At 40.3% G+C, this 18577-nt stretch overlaps 1 protein-coding gene across 2 annotated transcripts in view; it reads left to right on the top strand.

Moving 5' to 3' along the window:
* ULK2 (unc-51 like autophagy activating kinase 2) overlaps positions 1-18577 on the top strand; it is a 70236-nt gene that overhangs the window by 16249 nt on the left and 35410 nt on the right. For both annotated transcript variants that reach the window (XM_060080978.1, XM_060080979.1), the window contains exons 6-13: positions 621-794; positions 1651-1724; positions 3547-3648; positions 4955-5013; positions 6222-6304; positions 7864-7911; positions 8255-8343; positions 14025-14196. In XM_060080978.1, coding sequence (XP_059936961.1) covers positions 621-794; positions 1651-1724; positions 3547-3648; positions 4955-5013; positions 6222-6304; positions 7864-7911; positions 8255-8343; positions 14025-14196 — 801 coding nt within the window. The remainder of the gene's footprint in view (positions 1-620; positions 795-1650; positions 1725-3546; positions 3649-4954; positions 5014-6221; positions 6305-7863; positions 7912-8254; positions 8344-14024; positions 14197-18577) is intronic.

Here is an 18577-nt window from a genome sequence, read left to right as displayed (position 1 = left end):
CCAGCATGCGCATAGAAACACTGCTGTTTGCTGAACAGTGACTACCCTCAGACCATTCCTACCACCTCTTCATCGTACTGAAGACGTGGCTTCTTACGGGTGTCGTTAGTTAGGAGAGATGCTGCAGTGAGGTGGTGTGTTGGCAGCAGGGAGATGAGAGGAGACAGGTGTAGGGCCACCAACCCCGGCAGGCCCACATGGAGGGGATGCCCAAGTCTCGCCAGCCAAGCAGTTCACCTGTTTTTAATTTGTGCTCAGGTAATGGTTGGAATTAAATATGGACATTTATCCCAGGTATTTGATATGAAGGGGACTGACTTTTGGCTTGTGGAGGAGACTCACATTTGTTGACCACCTCTTGTTATGCTCATCCTTCCCAGTAAAAATGGGAGAGGAAAGCCAAAAAGGAGCACCAGTGAAAATGGAAGATGCAAGTGTAAATCAGGTCTCTTTACAACAGATTGATTAAAAATTTTGAGATATCCACTCTCTCTTCACAGACTTAAATTGTTAAAGTAAAAACAATGAGAAAATGTGAATCCCAGTTCCGTACTCCCTCAGTGTTCTCCTCAGGATATGCAGATGATACTTGAATGTTGATGGAGCGCCTTTTCTCCCAGCTAAAGGCACTCTCAGTGAAGACACCATCAGAGTCTTTCTGCATCAGATCGCAGCCGCCATGCGCATCCTGCACAGCAAGGGGATCATCCACAGGGATCTCAAGCCCCAGAACATCCTGCTGTCCTATGCCAATCGTAGGAAGTCCACTGTCAGTGGTATTCGCATCAAAATAGGTACCTGGCTATGTATTGTCTCATGCGAAGAACATTTTTGGGACTTAGTATTTTTAGATAATTTTAGTTCAGCTTTGTTAGAATGATGGATTTTGTTGAGACACTTGTAAAATTTTTACTGAGTTCAGTGAGGTACATTTGGATATGGGAACCCTTTACATTATTGGCAGCAGGTGCTAGACGGGGCCAAAGACCCCACACTAGGAACTCTGAGTGTGACTCCCAGCAGGAAACCCTGCTTCTCCTTATCACAGGGAAGCTAATGTATCACGGTTGCTGGCAGCAAATTAATAACCCTGATTCTTTACAGCTCGTTGGATTTTAACATAAGGGATCTGAGAGATCATTTAGTTCAGGCTTCTTACTTGGAAGTTGTTTTAGCACTCTCAGGATTATTTGAAGTAGTTTATAATGCTAGATTTTTTTTAAAGCTTTTCTCTTCATTGGTGGAAAAATAATCATTTAGCAGTATTTTAAGAAATCTCTGATATTTTATGGGTTACATCTGGTATCTGGAGGACAAAAACAGCTCCAGTTCTATACCTGTTATTGATATTGGATGAGAGCTGTATTAATGAATCGTGTATTATAATTAGCATTTTCTCTTGCAAAGTGTGGCACTTCCTTCTTGGTTACAAAACTGGCAGAGCAGTGACTTGTGCAGTTGGTGATGACTGCTGTTTCTTAACTTGTTGAAAGTGAGGTAGCTCTTTTTTCTTTGGTGGACAGTCTTATTCAATAAGCTTTAATTTCTCACAGTTCTTTTTTACCCTCTTGTATCTTTAAAGAATCATATGATCTGCGTTAACTGAGCAAAGGTATCATTTGATTTTCTCCTTTTTATTTTGTGAAATAGCGGATTTTGGTTTTGCTCGTTACCTACATAGTAACATGATGGCTGCAACGCTGTGTGGGTCTCCAATGTACATGGTGAGTGAGTGTTTGCATCCTTGTGTGTTTACAGCACAGCAGCATAAGCATTGGAATTTAAGTATAATGCTTGTTTCCACGTAAGATGTGATTTTATATATAGTCTGAGTTTTTATTATATATATATAATATATATTTTATTATATATATATAATTATTATATTACAGATGTTAATTCTATTACTGATAATGATATAATGCAGACGTCTTTCGCTTTAGTATAGCGGACTGTGAAAGTCTGTCATCTTTGCCCACTGGCATTTATTTTTTAACATGATTAGTTAGTTATTATGGTAGAAATCTCCTGTTAGGTTAAATTGAAAACAAAAGTTGATGAAATATGGTCATGCTATACATAATGTATAATTTTAGGAATACTTAAAAAGAAAACCTTTTGGGGCACCTCTTCAGCTGTAGGGTGTAGTCATCTTTTGCATGTTGTCTCTTTAGACAGGATCCCTATATTGTAGAAGTGTTTTCCATCAGTGTTACACTTAACAGCTGAAAAAAATCTTAGTTTTCCTCTTTATCCTCTCCTGTGGTTACTGTCAGGTCTAATAGGGTGAAGCTGTGAAACTTCTGAACTAATGTGAGGTGTTAAGCCTGGAAATACCTTAATTCTGGAACTTCAGAATCCTGTGAAGTAAATAAATGTACCTATTTCAGTTTTAATTTAAAATGGTTTTATGTTCAATTACGGTTTCTTCTAATGTAAAATCACTTTGAGTTAAGGGAACTAAGTAATCAAAGTTCAAAAAAATTTTTTGTATTAGACTTACTTTTTCTTGATCATAATCTTACTGCTTATATAGTAAATGTTATAATTTAATATAATTAAATACTATTTTGCACTTCTTGAGTGTGAAACTAGTTGAGCCTTGAACTAATAGCCTTGAGGATAGACAGAGTGCTTGGGCTGATTATTAAAGGGAGGTGGCTCAATAAGAAATTTATTAGGGCCAATAAATAAAAATGTTATGCCTGGAAAATAAAATTTCACTATCTTTTAAGTGTATTTGACATTCCTATTTAATGCTATGCTTACCTTGATAGATGGTATTTTTAAAAAGCAACATCTAATGAGAGGGTGGGAAAACAGCTGTGACAAAGCAGCAGAGAAAAAACATTTTTTTTTTTTGGCTGCTCTGAGCAACATGTGAGATCTTAGTTTCCCGACCAGGGATCGAACTCACGCCCCCTGCATTGGAAGTGCGGAGTGTTAACCACTGGACTGCCAGGGAAGTCCCAAGATAGTTTTCATTATTGTATTTTGCGTAACAGATTTTCCATTATTTTAAAAGTTTTCAAATGACAGGAATAATATAGCAAACACTTGTGTACCTACCATCCGTATTTAACAAAGTTAACATTTTGTCATGTTTGCCTTGATCTTTTTTTAGAAAGAAATAAAGTATTTCAGAAACAGTTCATGTGCCCTCTGTAGCCCTCCTTTTTCCATTTCCCACTCTCCTACTCTCCTACCCCAGAAGTAACCTCTATCCTGTAATTGGGGTATATTTTTCTTTATTATTATTTTAATACTCTTTCTGTAGTTTATGTGTCCATAATATTATATAGAAATGTTTATTTCTGCAACTTGCTTCTTTTCGTGCACCGTTGTTTCTGAGATTTACCAGTAAGCCTCAGTGTAAGAATGTGGTTCTGTATTCATTGCAGTATCATTTGATTAGGGCAATATCACAGTGTGTTGTTTTTATTTTTGTAGTTTTGTTAGGAGTGTGACCTTTTCCAGCTAATTAATCCATACATATTAATTATGTAAATGACCTAATGCATGTCTCTTGAATTGTTCTATCCCCAGGCTCCTGAGGTTATTATGTCTCAACATTATGATGCCAAGGCCGACCTGTGGAGCATAGGGACAGTGATATATCAGTGCCTCGTTGGAAAACCACCTTTTCAGGTACCTTGACTTTTTTTGGATGTGCTCAGTTTGGGGATCTTCTCATTTTGCAGTTGCCTTTGACTTATAAAATGGGGAATACAGTTGACCCTTGAACGATGTAGGGGTTAGGGGTGCTGACCCCTCGCCGTGGAAAATGTGCTGTAACTTTACAGTCGGCCCCTTGTACTTGCCGTTCTGCATCTGTGGGTTCAACCAACTGCAGATCGTGTAGTACTGTAGTAGGTATCGAAAAAAAGTCCCCTCACAGTTCAAACCCATGGTGTTCAAGGGTCACCTGTACTTTGAAAGCAGTGTTTCTGGTTCCTCTGTGACTTATTTTGATTTTGTTAACAGGCAAAACTGCTGTAGTGAGCCAGAACATCTTTCGTTTTTTCCTTTTTTATCTGCCTTCCCTAGTAGTTGGATTGGGCCTGGGGCCGGTTAGGTTCTCCAGGCTCATAAAAGCCGGTGCGGTTAGCGTAACAACCTGGTAGGAAATAGGTGTGAACAGTGATGTCAGCGCTTCCTGCCTAGCCTGGCTTTGGGGTCCTGGAATCCACGTGAGGGCTAGGGCAGGTCTGGGAAGATCACTGGCAACTGTCTCCAGCTCTCTATTCCTGTCACTGCTGGGTGAGAGGTAATTATTTAGGCTTTATGGAAGTTACTTTGAGTAGGTCTTCCTCTCCCTTAACATCCTGTCAAAAAGAGGCCTCCTAGGATATAATCACAATGATTCCTCTTGAGTTCATACTGCCCAGTTACAAAGAGGAGTTTTGAATCTGAAAACTGGAACAGAGTGAAATTATTTGCCCAAAATGGTTTTTAAAAGTCGGTGACACAGCCAGGTTGAACACTTAATTTTCCAACCTAGTTTGGACGTAGAGACAACTTCACTAATTCAGCAGCACTTATTATGAGGGTGCTGCTCGTTACTATGGCAGAAGAGTAGCAGTCATCTCAGTTCTCTTCCTTGAATCCCTCGAAGGTAAAATACACCCAGATCTTAACACAGTAAAAATACACCTGTTGGGTAGGCCATGTAACCTCCAGAGTAGTGGTTCTTTTCTAAGATTCAGGCCTCACTGAGAATCTGACCTCAGAAAAGGTACATTATTATGCCCAGATGTGCAGAATTCACGTACAATTTCAGAAGTTTTTTAAGTTCCTAGTGCCCATCTATGGCTCCTTCAGCATTCCATGGCTTTCAAGTTCAGAGTCTGTTCTATAGCAGAATGTGAGCTTTGATCATATGATTTGGAATTTTTGCCCTTAGTTGTTTAGGAAATTAAACCTTTTTCTCCCCCCCCCCCTTTTTTTTAAACAGGCTAATAGTCCTCAAGACCTAAGGATGCTTTATGAGAAAAACAGAAACTTAATACCTAGGTATGTGTTTTGATTGCACTGGGTTTTACCATTTGTCAGTGCAGTGTTATCTCTTTGAATTCTATGTGTTTTACATTTTTCCGTTATTGAATCTTTTTTCAATTAACAGTAAGGAGAGCTTTCATTTTAACAGGAAATTAGAAAATTACTAGTGTATCGTAGGTGCCTGTGTGCTGTATCATTTTCGTTCTTTTTAAAAATGTTAAGTTTATTTAAAAGAAAAACCTACAGAAGTTATATGTGTTCTTTGAGGGGAGGGAGATGCAAACAGAATATGATGGGCATAAAGTAGAAAATAGCTAGGCTTTCCCCTAGAAAATAGCTAGCTCTAAAATAGCTAGAGAGTCCCCTAGTTAGATGTAATGTATTTTGTTTAATCAGATATCTGTTTTCATTTTTTTGGATACTACAAGCAGGCTTTAGTGAGGAGAAATTGTGTATGTGTGTGCATGCATGTGTACACACATCTGTGCATTTCTTTAGGATGGACTCCTAGAAATGGAATTGTTGGGCTTAGAGACACTCTCTCCAGCTCGGCTGGCCCTGTTTGCACTGCTGAACAAGCGGTGCGCTCCTTTCCTGCATTCTACCAGCAGGGGTTGTTAGCGGTCTCAGTGCCTCCCAAGCAGGGCCAATTAGCTCTTCATTTAACTTGCTTTATTCTCTTTACTAGTGAGGTTGGCTTGCTATTTGTTTAACATCCTTTTGTAGTTTTTATTCTGTGAATTACATATTCCTATTACTCACTTTTTTTTATTGCCTTGTCCTTTCTTATTGGATTTCAGGAAGCTGTGTTATTTCTCACTTGTATTTATTTAAGCTCTGCCCTTTTGCAGATGGAATTGGAGGTGGCTGTCCATCTAACAGAGAACTCTGTAGCAGCTGTTAGTGCTAGGTCGACATTGTGTTAGAACTCAAGATGGTCTGTGCTTGTGAAGTGCTATGTTCTCGCAGATATGCTAACAACAGCAAAAAGAAGCACGATGCAAGAATCTTCCCAAATTGATGCTGCTTTTCAAAGGCAGTTGCTTAGTGTTTGTTTGTTTGTTTTTTCCTTTAAGGAGTGAGGGTCTGCCATGGTCCTCTTGGTATAAAATGTAGTATTTGTGAAACTGCATATACATTTTCATTTACCGTAATGAAGGCAAAAGTCGTGTAGTTAATATATAAACTCACCATTTAGGTGGTTTTTTTTCCTTTCTCCCTAGCATTCCCAGAGAAACATCACCTTATTTGGCTAATCTCCTTTTGGGTTTGCTTCAGAGAAACCAAAAAGATAGAATGGACTTTGGTAAGTAATATTTTCAAATTTTGTATGTATGCTAGTTTCTAATTTTAGTTTTGTGTATTCCAAAAAGTTTTTTTTAATTTATTTTTTATTGAAGTATGGTTGATTTACAATGTTGTGTTAGTTTCTGGTGTACAGCAAAGTGATTCACTTACACATATGTATACATTCTTTTCATATTCTTTTCCATTATGGTTTATCACAGGATGTTGAATATAGTTCCCTGTGCTGTACAGTAGGGCCTTGTTGTTCATCCATCCTATATATACTAGTTTGCATCTGCTAATCCCAAACTCCCACTCCATCCCTACATCCCTACCCACCTTGGCAACCACATGAAAAGGTTTTTTTAAAAGATACTATAAAAAAATAAAATAAAAGATACTATAGATGCTTCAGAAGAAAATGAAAATCAGTTTTACTTTTCTTTCTATCTCTTTGTCTTTTTTCTTTCACGTATTTTGTAAATGTATGGAAGGTATATAAATAGTTAATATAATCGATAATTTAGAAACTATTATCCTATTTGTCGTTTCACTATTGGCCGATATTTCTCATGGTTACAGAGCAATCTCAGTTTAATTTCTCCCTCTGAAAGATAAAAATATTTACCAAACTACATGACTAAAGTTTAATTCCAGTTTTTACCACACTTTAAGAAAAGATATGTTTAGACTATTTTATCTTTCCCCCATACAGAAACTATTAGAGCTACTGTCTACTGAGAACATTTACTGGGACAGTGAACTGAGTGCTTCTGAGTGTGAGGTAGTTTAGACTAAACCTAACTTCAGCTCATTCCTGATTTTGTATTACCTGGAGAACCTCTGTGCTGGGCTGTGCCATTCTCCTTGTCTGCTCTGTGCTATTTAGTAACATACAATTTGGAGACTTAATGATAAATGAGATGGTCTTCGTGAGGTTTTAAAGAAATAACGAAATAAATCATACATACAGGAAAAGAGTAAATTAATGAACTGCCATGTACTCACCTACTTATTTATCTTTATCTAATTAGCAGGCTTACTGTGTAGGTTTTGTCCTTGGTGAACAGCTGAAGAAACTAAAACTCAAATTAATAGCTTTTTAAAAAATGTGAAACCAGCTGTAGGAATATTTCTTCTGGGATAGAAGAGTAGAGTTTATTATACAAATCAGCCGTCTAAGATTTCCCGTTAGGACAGTTAAGAGCCATAGTTCACAGATTGATTAGCAAGGGCCTGGTCACAGTTCTCCGTGCCCTTGTCTGTTTGAGGACAGCACACACTAGAGGACACATCTACTTTAGTCGCCTCAGGGGTGCTGTGCTGGTGATAGACACTCTGAGAATTCACACCATTATTTTAAAATTTTCATTCATTAAGAATTACTTATTTTGATGGGTTTTATGGATGATTTATAAAATAATGTGCTTTTACATTTAAAGGAAATGGAGTCTATGTAAAGAAGTTAATAATAATAATGTATGATCTCAAGGATATTATGTTGACTACATTGACGAGGTTAACCTATCTGCAAAAATCAACATCAGTTTAATGGTTGCATTCTCATTTTCATTATAGAAGCATTTTTTAGCCATCCTTTTCTTGAGCAAGTTCCAGTAAAAAAATGTGAGTACCTACTTTTTACATTTCTACTTAAAGAGTGAATGCAAGCTTAAGGAAAAATTAATATTTGGTATTACAAAATTAATTTTTTATGTGCTTCTCAAGATTTCATTGAGCTTTTCTTAAGTATTTGTAGTTGTGTTTATTTAATTACCATTCTGTTTTTCCTTCCAAGTCCAAATTGAAAGAGTTTAGTAATTACTGTATTTTTGGTTTCACCCATGGGAGCTGTAATAAGTAGGTGAATATAAATTTTTTGGCCAACACAAAGCTGTAGTAGTTGTGACAGGTTTGCTAGTGGACAGCTCATGTAATCGCACTCCATTCGTCGGTGTTTCTCCCCTAGCCTCCCCGGTCCCGGTGCCCATGTACGCCGGCTCCGCCTCTGAAGGTCCCTGTAGCAGCTCTCCATCCTGTCGCTTCGCCTCTCCACCTGTAAGTCCTGGTTGTATTAAAGGTAACGTTAGAGCCTGTGTTATTTCATCTGCTCACAGAGCCTGCAGATATGTCGTGGGTATTCTCTTTATGTGTGGAGTTTCCTAGCGCAGCTGAGGCCTGGGCAAAGAGCGCTGTTGTTGAGGCCCTCGGTCTGGACTCTGCCTTATATGGCTGTGCACACTTCAGCAAGACGTGTCCCCTCTGACTGGTGGACACAGTACTCTCGCCCTTTCGTGACCAGTGAGGTGGGGAAAGATGTCACTGTGACACGTAGATAGGTAATTCGCATTTGTTTCATGAATGTCATAAACATCGGTCTGGACAGTTATCGTACATAGAACTTGCAGTGGTGGACAAGTGCCCTCTGAGTGGACTTCACTGCCTTAGGCCCCGTAGTCATGGTGACTGGCCCTGTGAGCCGGCTCCACTGCAGGCTCTTCCCTCCCCAGGGCTGCCCGAGCCGTGCACCCCACGGCCATCTTCCCTGCAGTCTCAGTGCTTCTTCCTGATCCTGAGAACTTACAGCCACTTCTGGTCATTCCTTCCTTCTGCTCTGCTCTCCCAGGTCTTGCCTTTCCGACTTCTGTGCTTTTCTGGACTTTCCCCCATGTCTCTCTTGCTGCCTGAGAGGGCTGTGACCTTGAGACTTTTCACAAGCCAAGGTCCAGGGGCCGTTGTGTCAGCCACTGCAGGTATTTTCCAGACTGGCCTGGCAGACGTGCATTTCTTGAATTCTGCTGGCAGAGGGGTCGGGGAATCGCAGAGGGAGCTGGTTGGGTGATTAGCAGCTTGAGGCTTAGGAGTCTGGGGCTTGGAGCTTCCATATCCCTGACTTGCCATGTTACCTACGACAGGTGACTCAATGTCTCTGAGCCTGTTTCTCATAAGTAAAGTGGGTATAATTTACCCACTTCATGGAGTTTTTTAAGGATAAATGAGCAAAAGCACCTGTTCCAGTGCCTGGCACACAGTAATACTCAGGAAGTGGCAAGTGCTGTTATTCTTATTTTCCAGGGAAACCCAGAACCCCACAGTGAAAGCAGATGCTGCAGCAGCCTGTTGCAAACGGATGAGTCCTAAAGCTGGCAAAAAACCTTTCTGCACAGCCCTGCAGACTCAAACCAAATAGAAAAAGCAGATGGACTAATAAGACTTACATTACATTCCCATGAATTTAAAAAAACTAAGAGGGGAAAAAAGTGTTGTATATTTCCAGTTTCAGTCTGGAATATAGGAAAACACTGGATTTGGAGCGACTGGGGAGAAATGCAGAGGAACTGCAGGGAAAGACCGAAGGCTCTGTTTGGAGCCGGGCAGGACCAGCCTCAGCGCTGGCCCTGCTGCTTGCTCACTATATCCTACGGGGCAGGTCAGTTCCCAGGCTGAGCTGAGCTTCCTTGTCTGTAACGTAGGTTACAGAGGCCTGGTTAACCTCTGGTTGAAGGGGAGTGGGTGGTAGTATGTAGTGAATACTTGATAACTGTAGCTACCATGATGGAGCACATATGTGATACAAGGTGACACGTGGTGTGAAAAGCAGAGATAGTGCTAGAGAAGGACAGCAGGGGAGAACCTGAGTGTGGGGAAGCCTGGGGGATGGTAGGACCCCAAGGGAGGAGAAAGAGAGGGGCCGCCAGGAGGGATGCAGCTGGGAAATGCTTTGACTGGACAGAGTGTGCTGGGCTTTTGTTGGATGGGGATGCTTTGAAAGGGAGCGCAAGACAGCAGCGCGTCTTGGGCTGCTGGGAAGAGCGGAACAGGTGCTCTCAGGAGGAGGGGCGAGGGGCGGGGGAGGGGAGACATGCTTAGATGCTCAGAACTTTGGTGGAAAAACCTTTTTTAGAAGGCCTTTATGAGAAGCTAATGCTTGAAGTGAAAATAACAAGGAAATCTGGAAATCAGAGGAGAGCAGGAATAATATAATGTAATGTAATGTACTGTACTGTACTGTACTGTAATGTAATGTAGTTTCCAGTTAGTGAGATTAGAAAATGGGATGGTTTGATAGGTCTTGCTTTCGACATAGTCTGCAAAAGTGAGAGGACCTCCTATAGGCACTGCCTTCCTTCCTAGGGCTGCAGCAGACTCTTGTACTGAGGGTGGATGCATGCAGGCATGCCCACGTAACATTCTCTTTTTTACATTCTCACACAAATATCCAGCTGCTACTTCATTCCAGAGAAATCTTTGAAAGGTGGAAAAACAAAAACTCTGTAACAAAAAACTCAAATCACTCTTTTAGTTATGATACTAGCTATAGGCTAAATGCTATTTAGATAATATCTCTTGAATATCGCTTTAATCACATTTATTAAATGCCTACTTTATGTGAAGTTTCAGTTGATACCAGTGGAAGATATGACCAGATCCCTTCATTGAGGAGCTTTTAGTTTAATTGTGTGGAGAAGAGGCAGGTAAAGCATCGCTATAGAAGCATATGTATACACGCCTTTACTGCCTGTGGGAGTGTGGATGAGGGGCATGAAATCAGACTAAGAAGCCAGCAAAGATGCTCAGGAGAGGCACTGAGCTGAGTTTTTTGTTTTTGTTTGTTTATTTATTTATTTTCAGCTGCATTGGGTCTTCGTTGCTGCATGCAGGCTTTCTCTAGTTGTGGCGAGCGGGGGTTACTCTTCGTTGTGTTGCGTGGGCTTCTCATTGCGGTGGCTTCTCTTGTTGTGGAGCACGGGCTCTAGGCAGGCGGCCTTCAGTAGTTGTGGCACACGGGCTCAGTAGTTGTGGCTCGCAGGCTCTAGAGTGCAGGCTCAGTAGTTGTGGTGCACGGGCTTAGTTACTCCGTGGCATGTGGGATCTTCCCGGACCAAGGCTTGAACCCATATCCCCTGCACTGGCAGGCAGATTCTCAACCACTGCGCCACCAGGGAAGCCCTTGAGCTGAGTTTTGAAGGAAGAGTAAGCACGGTGAATTTGTAGAAGAGTGGTGTTGTAAGCAGAGGAATCCCTGTGGAATGGTGACCCGCTGAAGGAATCTGTAGCCGTCCTTGGCCATAACGTTTATTAGAATTAAGTGAAATGTAAGTTCAGCTCCTTAGTCTCCCTAGCCACATTTCAACTGCTCATAGCCACATGTAGCTGGTGGCCACCACGCTGGATAGAACAGAACTCTCCCATCGTTGCAGGAAGCTCTGTTGGACAGGCTTCTCTGACAGTTCAGTCTGTAGGGTGCAGAGAGCATTGGTGATGTGCTGAGGGGAAAGCAGAGCCAGAAGGGTAGGGAGAGGCTGTGTCTTGGCAGAATTTGGGCACTGAGCAGAGGAGGCCAGACTTTCTGTGGTGAGCCATTTGAGAGATCTTAAGCGGAGGCGTCATCTGATCCACTGTGTTTTAGCAAATAAGTTCCTCTGTAAGCAGGTGGAGGATTGGATCGGACAAGGAGAGCAGCCTCTCTACTAGATCAAAGAGAACAACCTGTGACCATTGCAGATTTTTTGGTTTGGTTTTGGTTTTGCTTTGTTTTTATTGAGAATGAGGGCCTGAAGTAAGTCAGCAGTAGGAAAGGGGAAGACGAGGGGCCAGGAAGCGCAAGGTGAAGAGTTTGTGGCGCTTGGAGATTGCTTGAACTTGGGACCTAAGGAAGAGGATGATCTTGATGGGAACCAAGTGGGTGGACTTAGATGGAGCCACTCAGCGAGGGAGCACAGATGCGATGCGCTGGTGGTGTGCAGGCGCGGGGGCAGCCTGGGAGAGGCAGGGCTGCAGTCGTCACTCTGGCAGTGGTAGCTGAGGCAGGAAGGTGAGAGTGACCCCAGGTGAGGCTATGAAGAGCGCCAGTGGAGGCCCAGGGTGGCCCTGGGGAATCCCGCAAGCCACTCCTCCCTGTCAAGGGGCAAAGGAGACTAAGAAGTAGCGGGGAAAGCAAAAGAGTAGGGTCACTGAATGGAGGCGGTGGGTCAGGAGAAGAGCAGCCCACAGTGTCGGAGTTGCAGAGTCAGGTAACTTAAGGCATAGAGGAGCCTCCGGAGAATGCGGCCAAAGGGGTCCCCAGTAAGCTTAATAAAGGTGGTTTTGGTGGAGGGTTGAAAGCAGGAAGTGGATTATGGTGGATTAGGCGACACACAGTGGGTGAGGAATTGGGGTCAGTGAAGACTGAAGCTTCAAGAAACATTGTTAAGTGAAGAAGGGAGAGAAGATGGTAATTGAGAGGGCTGCATTGATTTGAGATGTGGAAAAATTAAACATGCTTGTGTGCAGAGGGGAAAAAAGCCAGAATAAAGGGAGAGGGTCAAAGTGTCAGGAGCATAGGGGAGTGATCTGGGTCCTTGAGGAGGTGGGGAGAATTAGTGGAGAGGTTAGCTTTGAATGCAAGAAGCATCTCTTCCACCCAAGTGGTTGTGGATGAAGGTGATTTTATAAATAATAGCAAAGGAAGAAATTGAGAGAGTTCCTGCCTGGAAAGAAATGGCACTGGAAAGAAATCGTGGAGTTAGATACTTGGAATCCAGCCCAGCTTAACTGCTCTTCAGTTGGCAGATTTCCTAATCTTCTGAGTTTTGTTTATTTACATATGAAATGGATTTCAGAACAGGGCTGAAGTTAGATAATACAGGAAAGCTCTTAACAGTGCCTAGCCCATGGTAGGTGCTCCGTAGTGTTAGTCCCTCGATCTTCCTCTCTCTTTATAACCTTGAAGCATAAGTGCTCTTCAGAAAGTGATAAGGAGAATTTATATCATGTGTATGTCAAACACGCGCACACACACACACACACAAAGAAGTGATAAGGAGATTTGAGACTGATTTCATTGCTCAGTGACATGCAGAGGAGCACTAGCAGTTTAAGACTGGGGTTTAAAGAGCATTATGTAGTATTTTTCTTTTTCTTAAATAGAAACAAAGGTTAAGCATGGTAATGGGGACCTAACACAATAAATTATGAAGTTCATTGTTTTAGGAAACTATTGTATGTTGAAGACATTCAGTTAGAGTTGTCACTAGTGTCCTTGAAGTGGGCAAGTGTCAAGAGGTCTATAGCTACTTACACCCACGTATCTTTAAATATCTCTATATGCTTTTCTTCCCTTCCTGTCCTGTCTCCCACAAATCAACTCCTTCCCCTGACAAAAAAGAACACAAAAGGAACACACGCACGCCTGTAAGGTTTTCTAAATCTCTCCTCTGCAAGTGTAAATAATCTCTGTGCTTACGTGCCCTTATCCTTGTGAACGTGGGTCTCTTGCTTTCCCTTTTATAATGTTTTCTTCATTGGAGATTTAAAACTTTGTGTGTGCAGGATGTCATTAACTTAAAGTCCCTGGACGTTTTGTTTTAGTCATTAAGTAAACGGGTATTGAGTATCTGTTTTGCTAGGCCATGTGCTGAAACGGGGATGTGGAGATGATAAAAACTCACCTCGACCATTTCAGGAGAGGCAGCGTGTACATGTGATAACTGGTATAATGGGTTTTTTGTTGTTGTTGTTGTTTTGGTATGATGTATTTTTAAGTATCATTTTTGGAAAACATTGTAGAAGTTGTTATGCAAAGACACTTTAAACTGTGCTTTTCTAAGGGAAAGATTTTCCAAAGAGAGGTTTTTTTAAACCTTAAATGGAATTGAACTCTATGCCACTTTCATGAAAAAAATATTCCTTAGTCTGATGGCTATTCTGACTTGCATTTTATTGTGAGGGCACTTTTAATTTTATGTTGTTAATTTTAGTCCCTTCCAGATGTGCAGCATTTTCAGGAGGAAAGCTTACCCTCCCCACCGCTGGGTCCCCCCAGCTCCCTGCAGGTGCCCAGAGGGTCCGCCAGTGCTAGTAGCAAGAGCTCTTCTTGTGACACGGATGACTTTGTTTTGGTTCCACACAACACCTCGTCAGACCACTCATGTGAGAATCTTTTCTGCTTGTACACGTTATATTTCTGAATTTACTAGACTAGCATTTTTTAACCTTTATATCACGCTGTCTTGTGTAGGACACCTTTTCAAATGGACATTTTATTTAGTTGATGGAATTCCCAGAACTACCTACCTACCTTCCTGTAATCTGCTCAGTCATCTTCTATAAGACAGTAACCTTGGATTCTGAAGGTAGATGAAAACTTTGTAGGAAATGATCTCAAATTCTGTTTGTACCCAAACAGAAAGGAATAGAGAAGCCAACATAATGAGAGAAATTAAATTTAAGGAAAGGAATTAAAGGAAGACCTCTTTTGGAAAAAACCTGAGAGTCAAAGGGTCTTAAAAACAGTCTGGATGGTGCTTCAGGAGCTACTGGCCTGAGTTCAGGAATGAGCCTCATAAATTTACAGGAAGAATTTTTATAAGGGAGGCAGAATCCAAGCTGACTAAATACAGTCAGGGTTCTGTGGAACAGTGAAGGGCACCAGAAAACCTACAAAAAGAGAAGTTAGACAAAACCATGAAAAAGGACGGAAACATGGTTTGGAAATTTGATTACTTTCAACAAGTGAATAGTACCCAGTTGACTGTGTGCAGATGTAGAAAGTTGGAGACGTTTGTATCAAGAGGTCTCTAGTTGTTTGTCAAATACGTATTTAGTAGCTGCTTACGTTCACCCCTGTGCTGGCTGTTGTGAAGGCTGTGGCCCTAGACCAAACATGCTTTGGGGCAGGGGAAACACACATGGCACATAAGGCAAGCGGAGGGCCCTGATCCGTGTGATGAGAGATGGGAGCTGACTTTAAAAATCATCCTGTGTGGTGGTTTTATTTCACTAAAAAGGTAATTAAAACTTTTTAAATTGTGAAATATTTCAAAACAAAATAATGCGGCAGATACTCAAATCATCCACCGCGCTAATTTTATTTATGTCAGCATTTTGCCATATATGTTTTAGATGTCTTTTTAAAGGTATAAAATGCCGTAGGTACAGCCAGAGTACCTTGCATCATTCTTCTCTTGCCAGAGATATATTCTTCCCCTTGATTTGTAATTCTAATATGCCCCTGTATCCATAAAGAACATATAGTATTTTTATGATTTTAGTTTCAAGTAAATGTTATATAGAATATTGTTTTCTGTAGTTTGCTTTTTTATTCATATTTTTGCTGTGTATCTAGATCTATATCTAGGTGTGTATCTAGTTCATTTTAATATATAATATTTATAGTACAACTAAACCATAGTTTATCCATTTCCCTACTGATTATGACTTGGAACATTTCTATCTTTTTACTGTTCAAAATGTGTTATAACAGATGTCCTTGTGCCAGAATTTCTTCCAGGTGGATGCTCTAGATATGTACAACTTCAGCTCTATAAAATATTGGTATAAGCAAGTTGTAGCCACTAACACCTCTGCCATGCTGCCCCAACGTTATCATGGTGCCTTCTAAAGATTTTCATGGTTTTTTTTCATATTTAACTTTACCTGGAATTAATTTGTGTAGATGGAATAAGGGCTCTATCAATTACCCTAGCATTATTTATTGAATATTATTTATTGAATATTCTGTCCTTTCTACACTGATATGCAGTTCCAGACTTGTCATATCAGGCTTATGTAAAGGATTTGTTTCAGTGCGTAGATGGGGTGGAAGGTGATGGTGGGGAGCATCCTAGAATTCTGTGGAGTCACCCGGGCTATTCTTGGCCCCCTTTCCCCCCGCCATATAGTTTAATTTCAACTTGAAAATCCTACAAAAAACCATTTGGGGATTTTGATCAGCATTGTATTGATTCTCTAAGACCTATTCAGGGACCTAGAGAATTGTCTACTCAAGAATGTTTGTGTGTTTGTTCCTCCACTTACTTAGATTTCTTTAGTGTGTTTTGATGCATGTTTATACTTTTCTACATAAAGGACATTCACACCTTTTGTTTTATTCAAGTTACCTTTGTTTTTTTTTTTGTATTTGTATAAATGTTGTCTTAAAAACATTTATTTTTTTCCAAAACTGCTCCTGTCGAGGTCTTTTTGTGCTGCCAAATCCCAGGGGTCATTTCTCAGTCCTCATCTTTTTGATGTATCCACAGCATTTGTTACGGTTGACCACACCATGCCATGTAATTAGTAAAAATTTTTTATTGTGAAGTATATCATATGTATAAGATAGTTTTTTAAAAGATTTAATTTTTCCTTTTTGGCCACGGCACGCGGCTTGCGGGATCTCATTTCCCCACCCAGGGACTGAACCTGGGCCACGGTAGTGAAAGCTTGGAACCCTAACTGCTAGTCCATCAGGGAGCTCGCTAAGATTTAATTCTTTAGGGCAGTTTTAGGTTATACAACAAAATTGAGAGAAAGGTACAGAGATTTCCCATATACCCTTATGTACCCCTCATTGCATAGGTTCCCCCATTGTCATCATCAGTCACCAGAGTGGTACATTTGTCACCAACGATGAACCGACATTGACACATAATAATCACCTAATGTCCACAGTTTACTTTAGAGTTCACTCTTGGTGGTGTACATTCTGTGGTTTGGACAAATGTATAATGACATGTTTCCACCATTGTTATTATACAGAGGATTTTCACTGCCTTAAAAATCCTCTGTGGTCTACCTACTTATTTCTCCCCACCTAACCCCTGGAAGCCACTGATTTTTTTTTTTTTTTTGAAGGGGACTGCAGCTCCTGCATTGTGGGTGGGACTCGTGGCTCATCTGTACAGCTCCCCCTCCCCCTTTCCTACTTTTTTTTAAATTGAAGTATAGTTAATTTACAATGTTGTGTTATTTTCAAATGTACAGCAAAGTGATTCAGTTATACATATATGTATGTATGTATTCTCTTTCAGATTATTTTCCATTATAGGTTATTACAAGATATTGAATAGAGTTCTCTGTGCTATACAGTATAGGTTCTTGTTGGTTATCTGTTTTATATACAGTAGTGTGTATATGTTAATCCCAAACTCCTAATTTATCCCTCCTTATCCCCTTTGCTAACCATAAGTTTGTTTTCTGTGTCTGTTGAGTCTGTTTCTGTTTTGTACATAAGTTCATTTGTATCATTTTTTTAGATTCCACATATAAGTGATACATGGTATTTGTCTTTCTCTGTCTGACTTACTTCACTTAGTGTAATAATCTCTAGATCCAGCCATGAAGCTGTAAATGTCATTTTTCATTCTTTTTTATGAGTGATTTCCATTGTGTATATGTACAACATCTTCTTTACCCATTCATCTGTTGATGGACCTTCAGGTTGTTTCCATGTCTTGGCCATTGTGAATAGTGCTGCTATGAACATACGGGTGCATGTTATCTTTTTGAATTAGAGTTTTCTCCAGATATATCCCCAGGAGTAGGATTGCTGGATCATATGGTAGCTCTATTTTTAGTTTTTTGAGGAACCTCCATACTGTTCTCCATAGTGGCTGCACCAATTTACATTCCCACCAACAGTGTAGGAGGGTTCCCTTTTCTCCACACCCTCTCCAGCATTTATTATTTGTAGACTTTTTGATGGTAGCCATTCAGACTGGTGTGAGGTGGTGTACCTCACTGCGGTTTTGATTTGCGTTTCTTTAATAATAAGCAATGTTGAGCATCTTTTCATGTGCCTGTTGGCCATCTGTGTATCTTCTTTGAAATTTCTGTCTTTTAATTGTGCATTTAGACCACTGATGTTAAAAGTGATTATTGCTGTACCTGGATTAGTATCTACCATATTCATTACTGTTTTCTGTTGTCCATGATCTTTGTTCTTGTATTCCACTCTTTTTCTGCCTTTTGTGGTTTTAATTGAGCATTTATTTTGGTTCTATTTTCCTTCCTTTCTTAGCATATCAATTATACCTCTTTTTAATTTTTTTTAGTGGTTGCCTTAGATTTGCAATATACATGTGTAACTAATTCAAGTCCACCTTCAAATATGCTATACCATTCATAAATAATGTGGGTTTCTTATAGTATCAATAACAAAATAATCCTAATTCCTTCCTCCCATCCCTTGTATCATTGCTGTCATTAATTTCACTTATATATAAGCTACATAAGTGTGTATGTATATATACACATAAGATATGTAGGGAAGCATACATAACCGAGTACATTGTTGCTGTTGTTATTTTGAACAGATTGTTACCTGTAAACAGCTCATGGAGCTCAATATAAAAAAAAACAAACAATCCAATTAAAATACAGGCAGAAGACCTAAACAGACATTTCACCAAAGAAGACATACAGGTGGCCAAGAGGCACGTGAAAAGATGCTCAATATCACTAATTATTAGAGAAACGCAAATCAAAACTACAATGAGTCCATCCAAAAACAACAGAATACACATTTTTCTCA

This window comes from Mesoplodon densirostris, chromosome 18 (assembly GCF_025265405.1).
Source record: "Mesoplodon densirostris isolate mMesDen1 chromosome 18, mMesDen1 primary haplotype, whole genome shotgun sequence".
Classification (NCBI taxonomy): domain Eukaryota; kingdom Metazoa; phylum Chordata; class Mammalia; order Artiodactyla; family Ziphiidae; genus Mesoplodon; species Mesoplodon densirostris.
The sequence above is the reverse complement of the archived record's forward strand: the minus strand, read 5'-3'. Positions and strand labels throughout refer to the sequence as shown.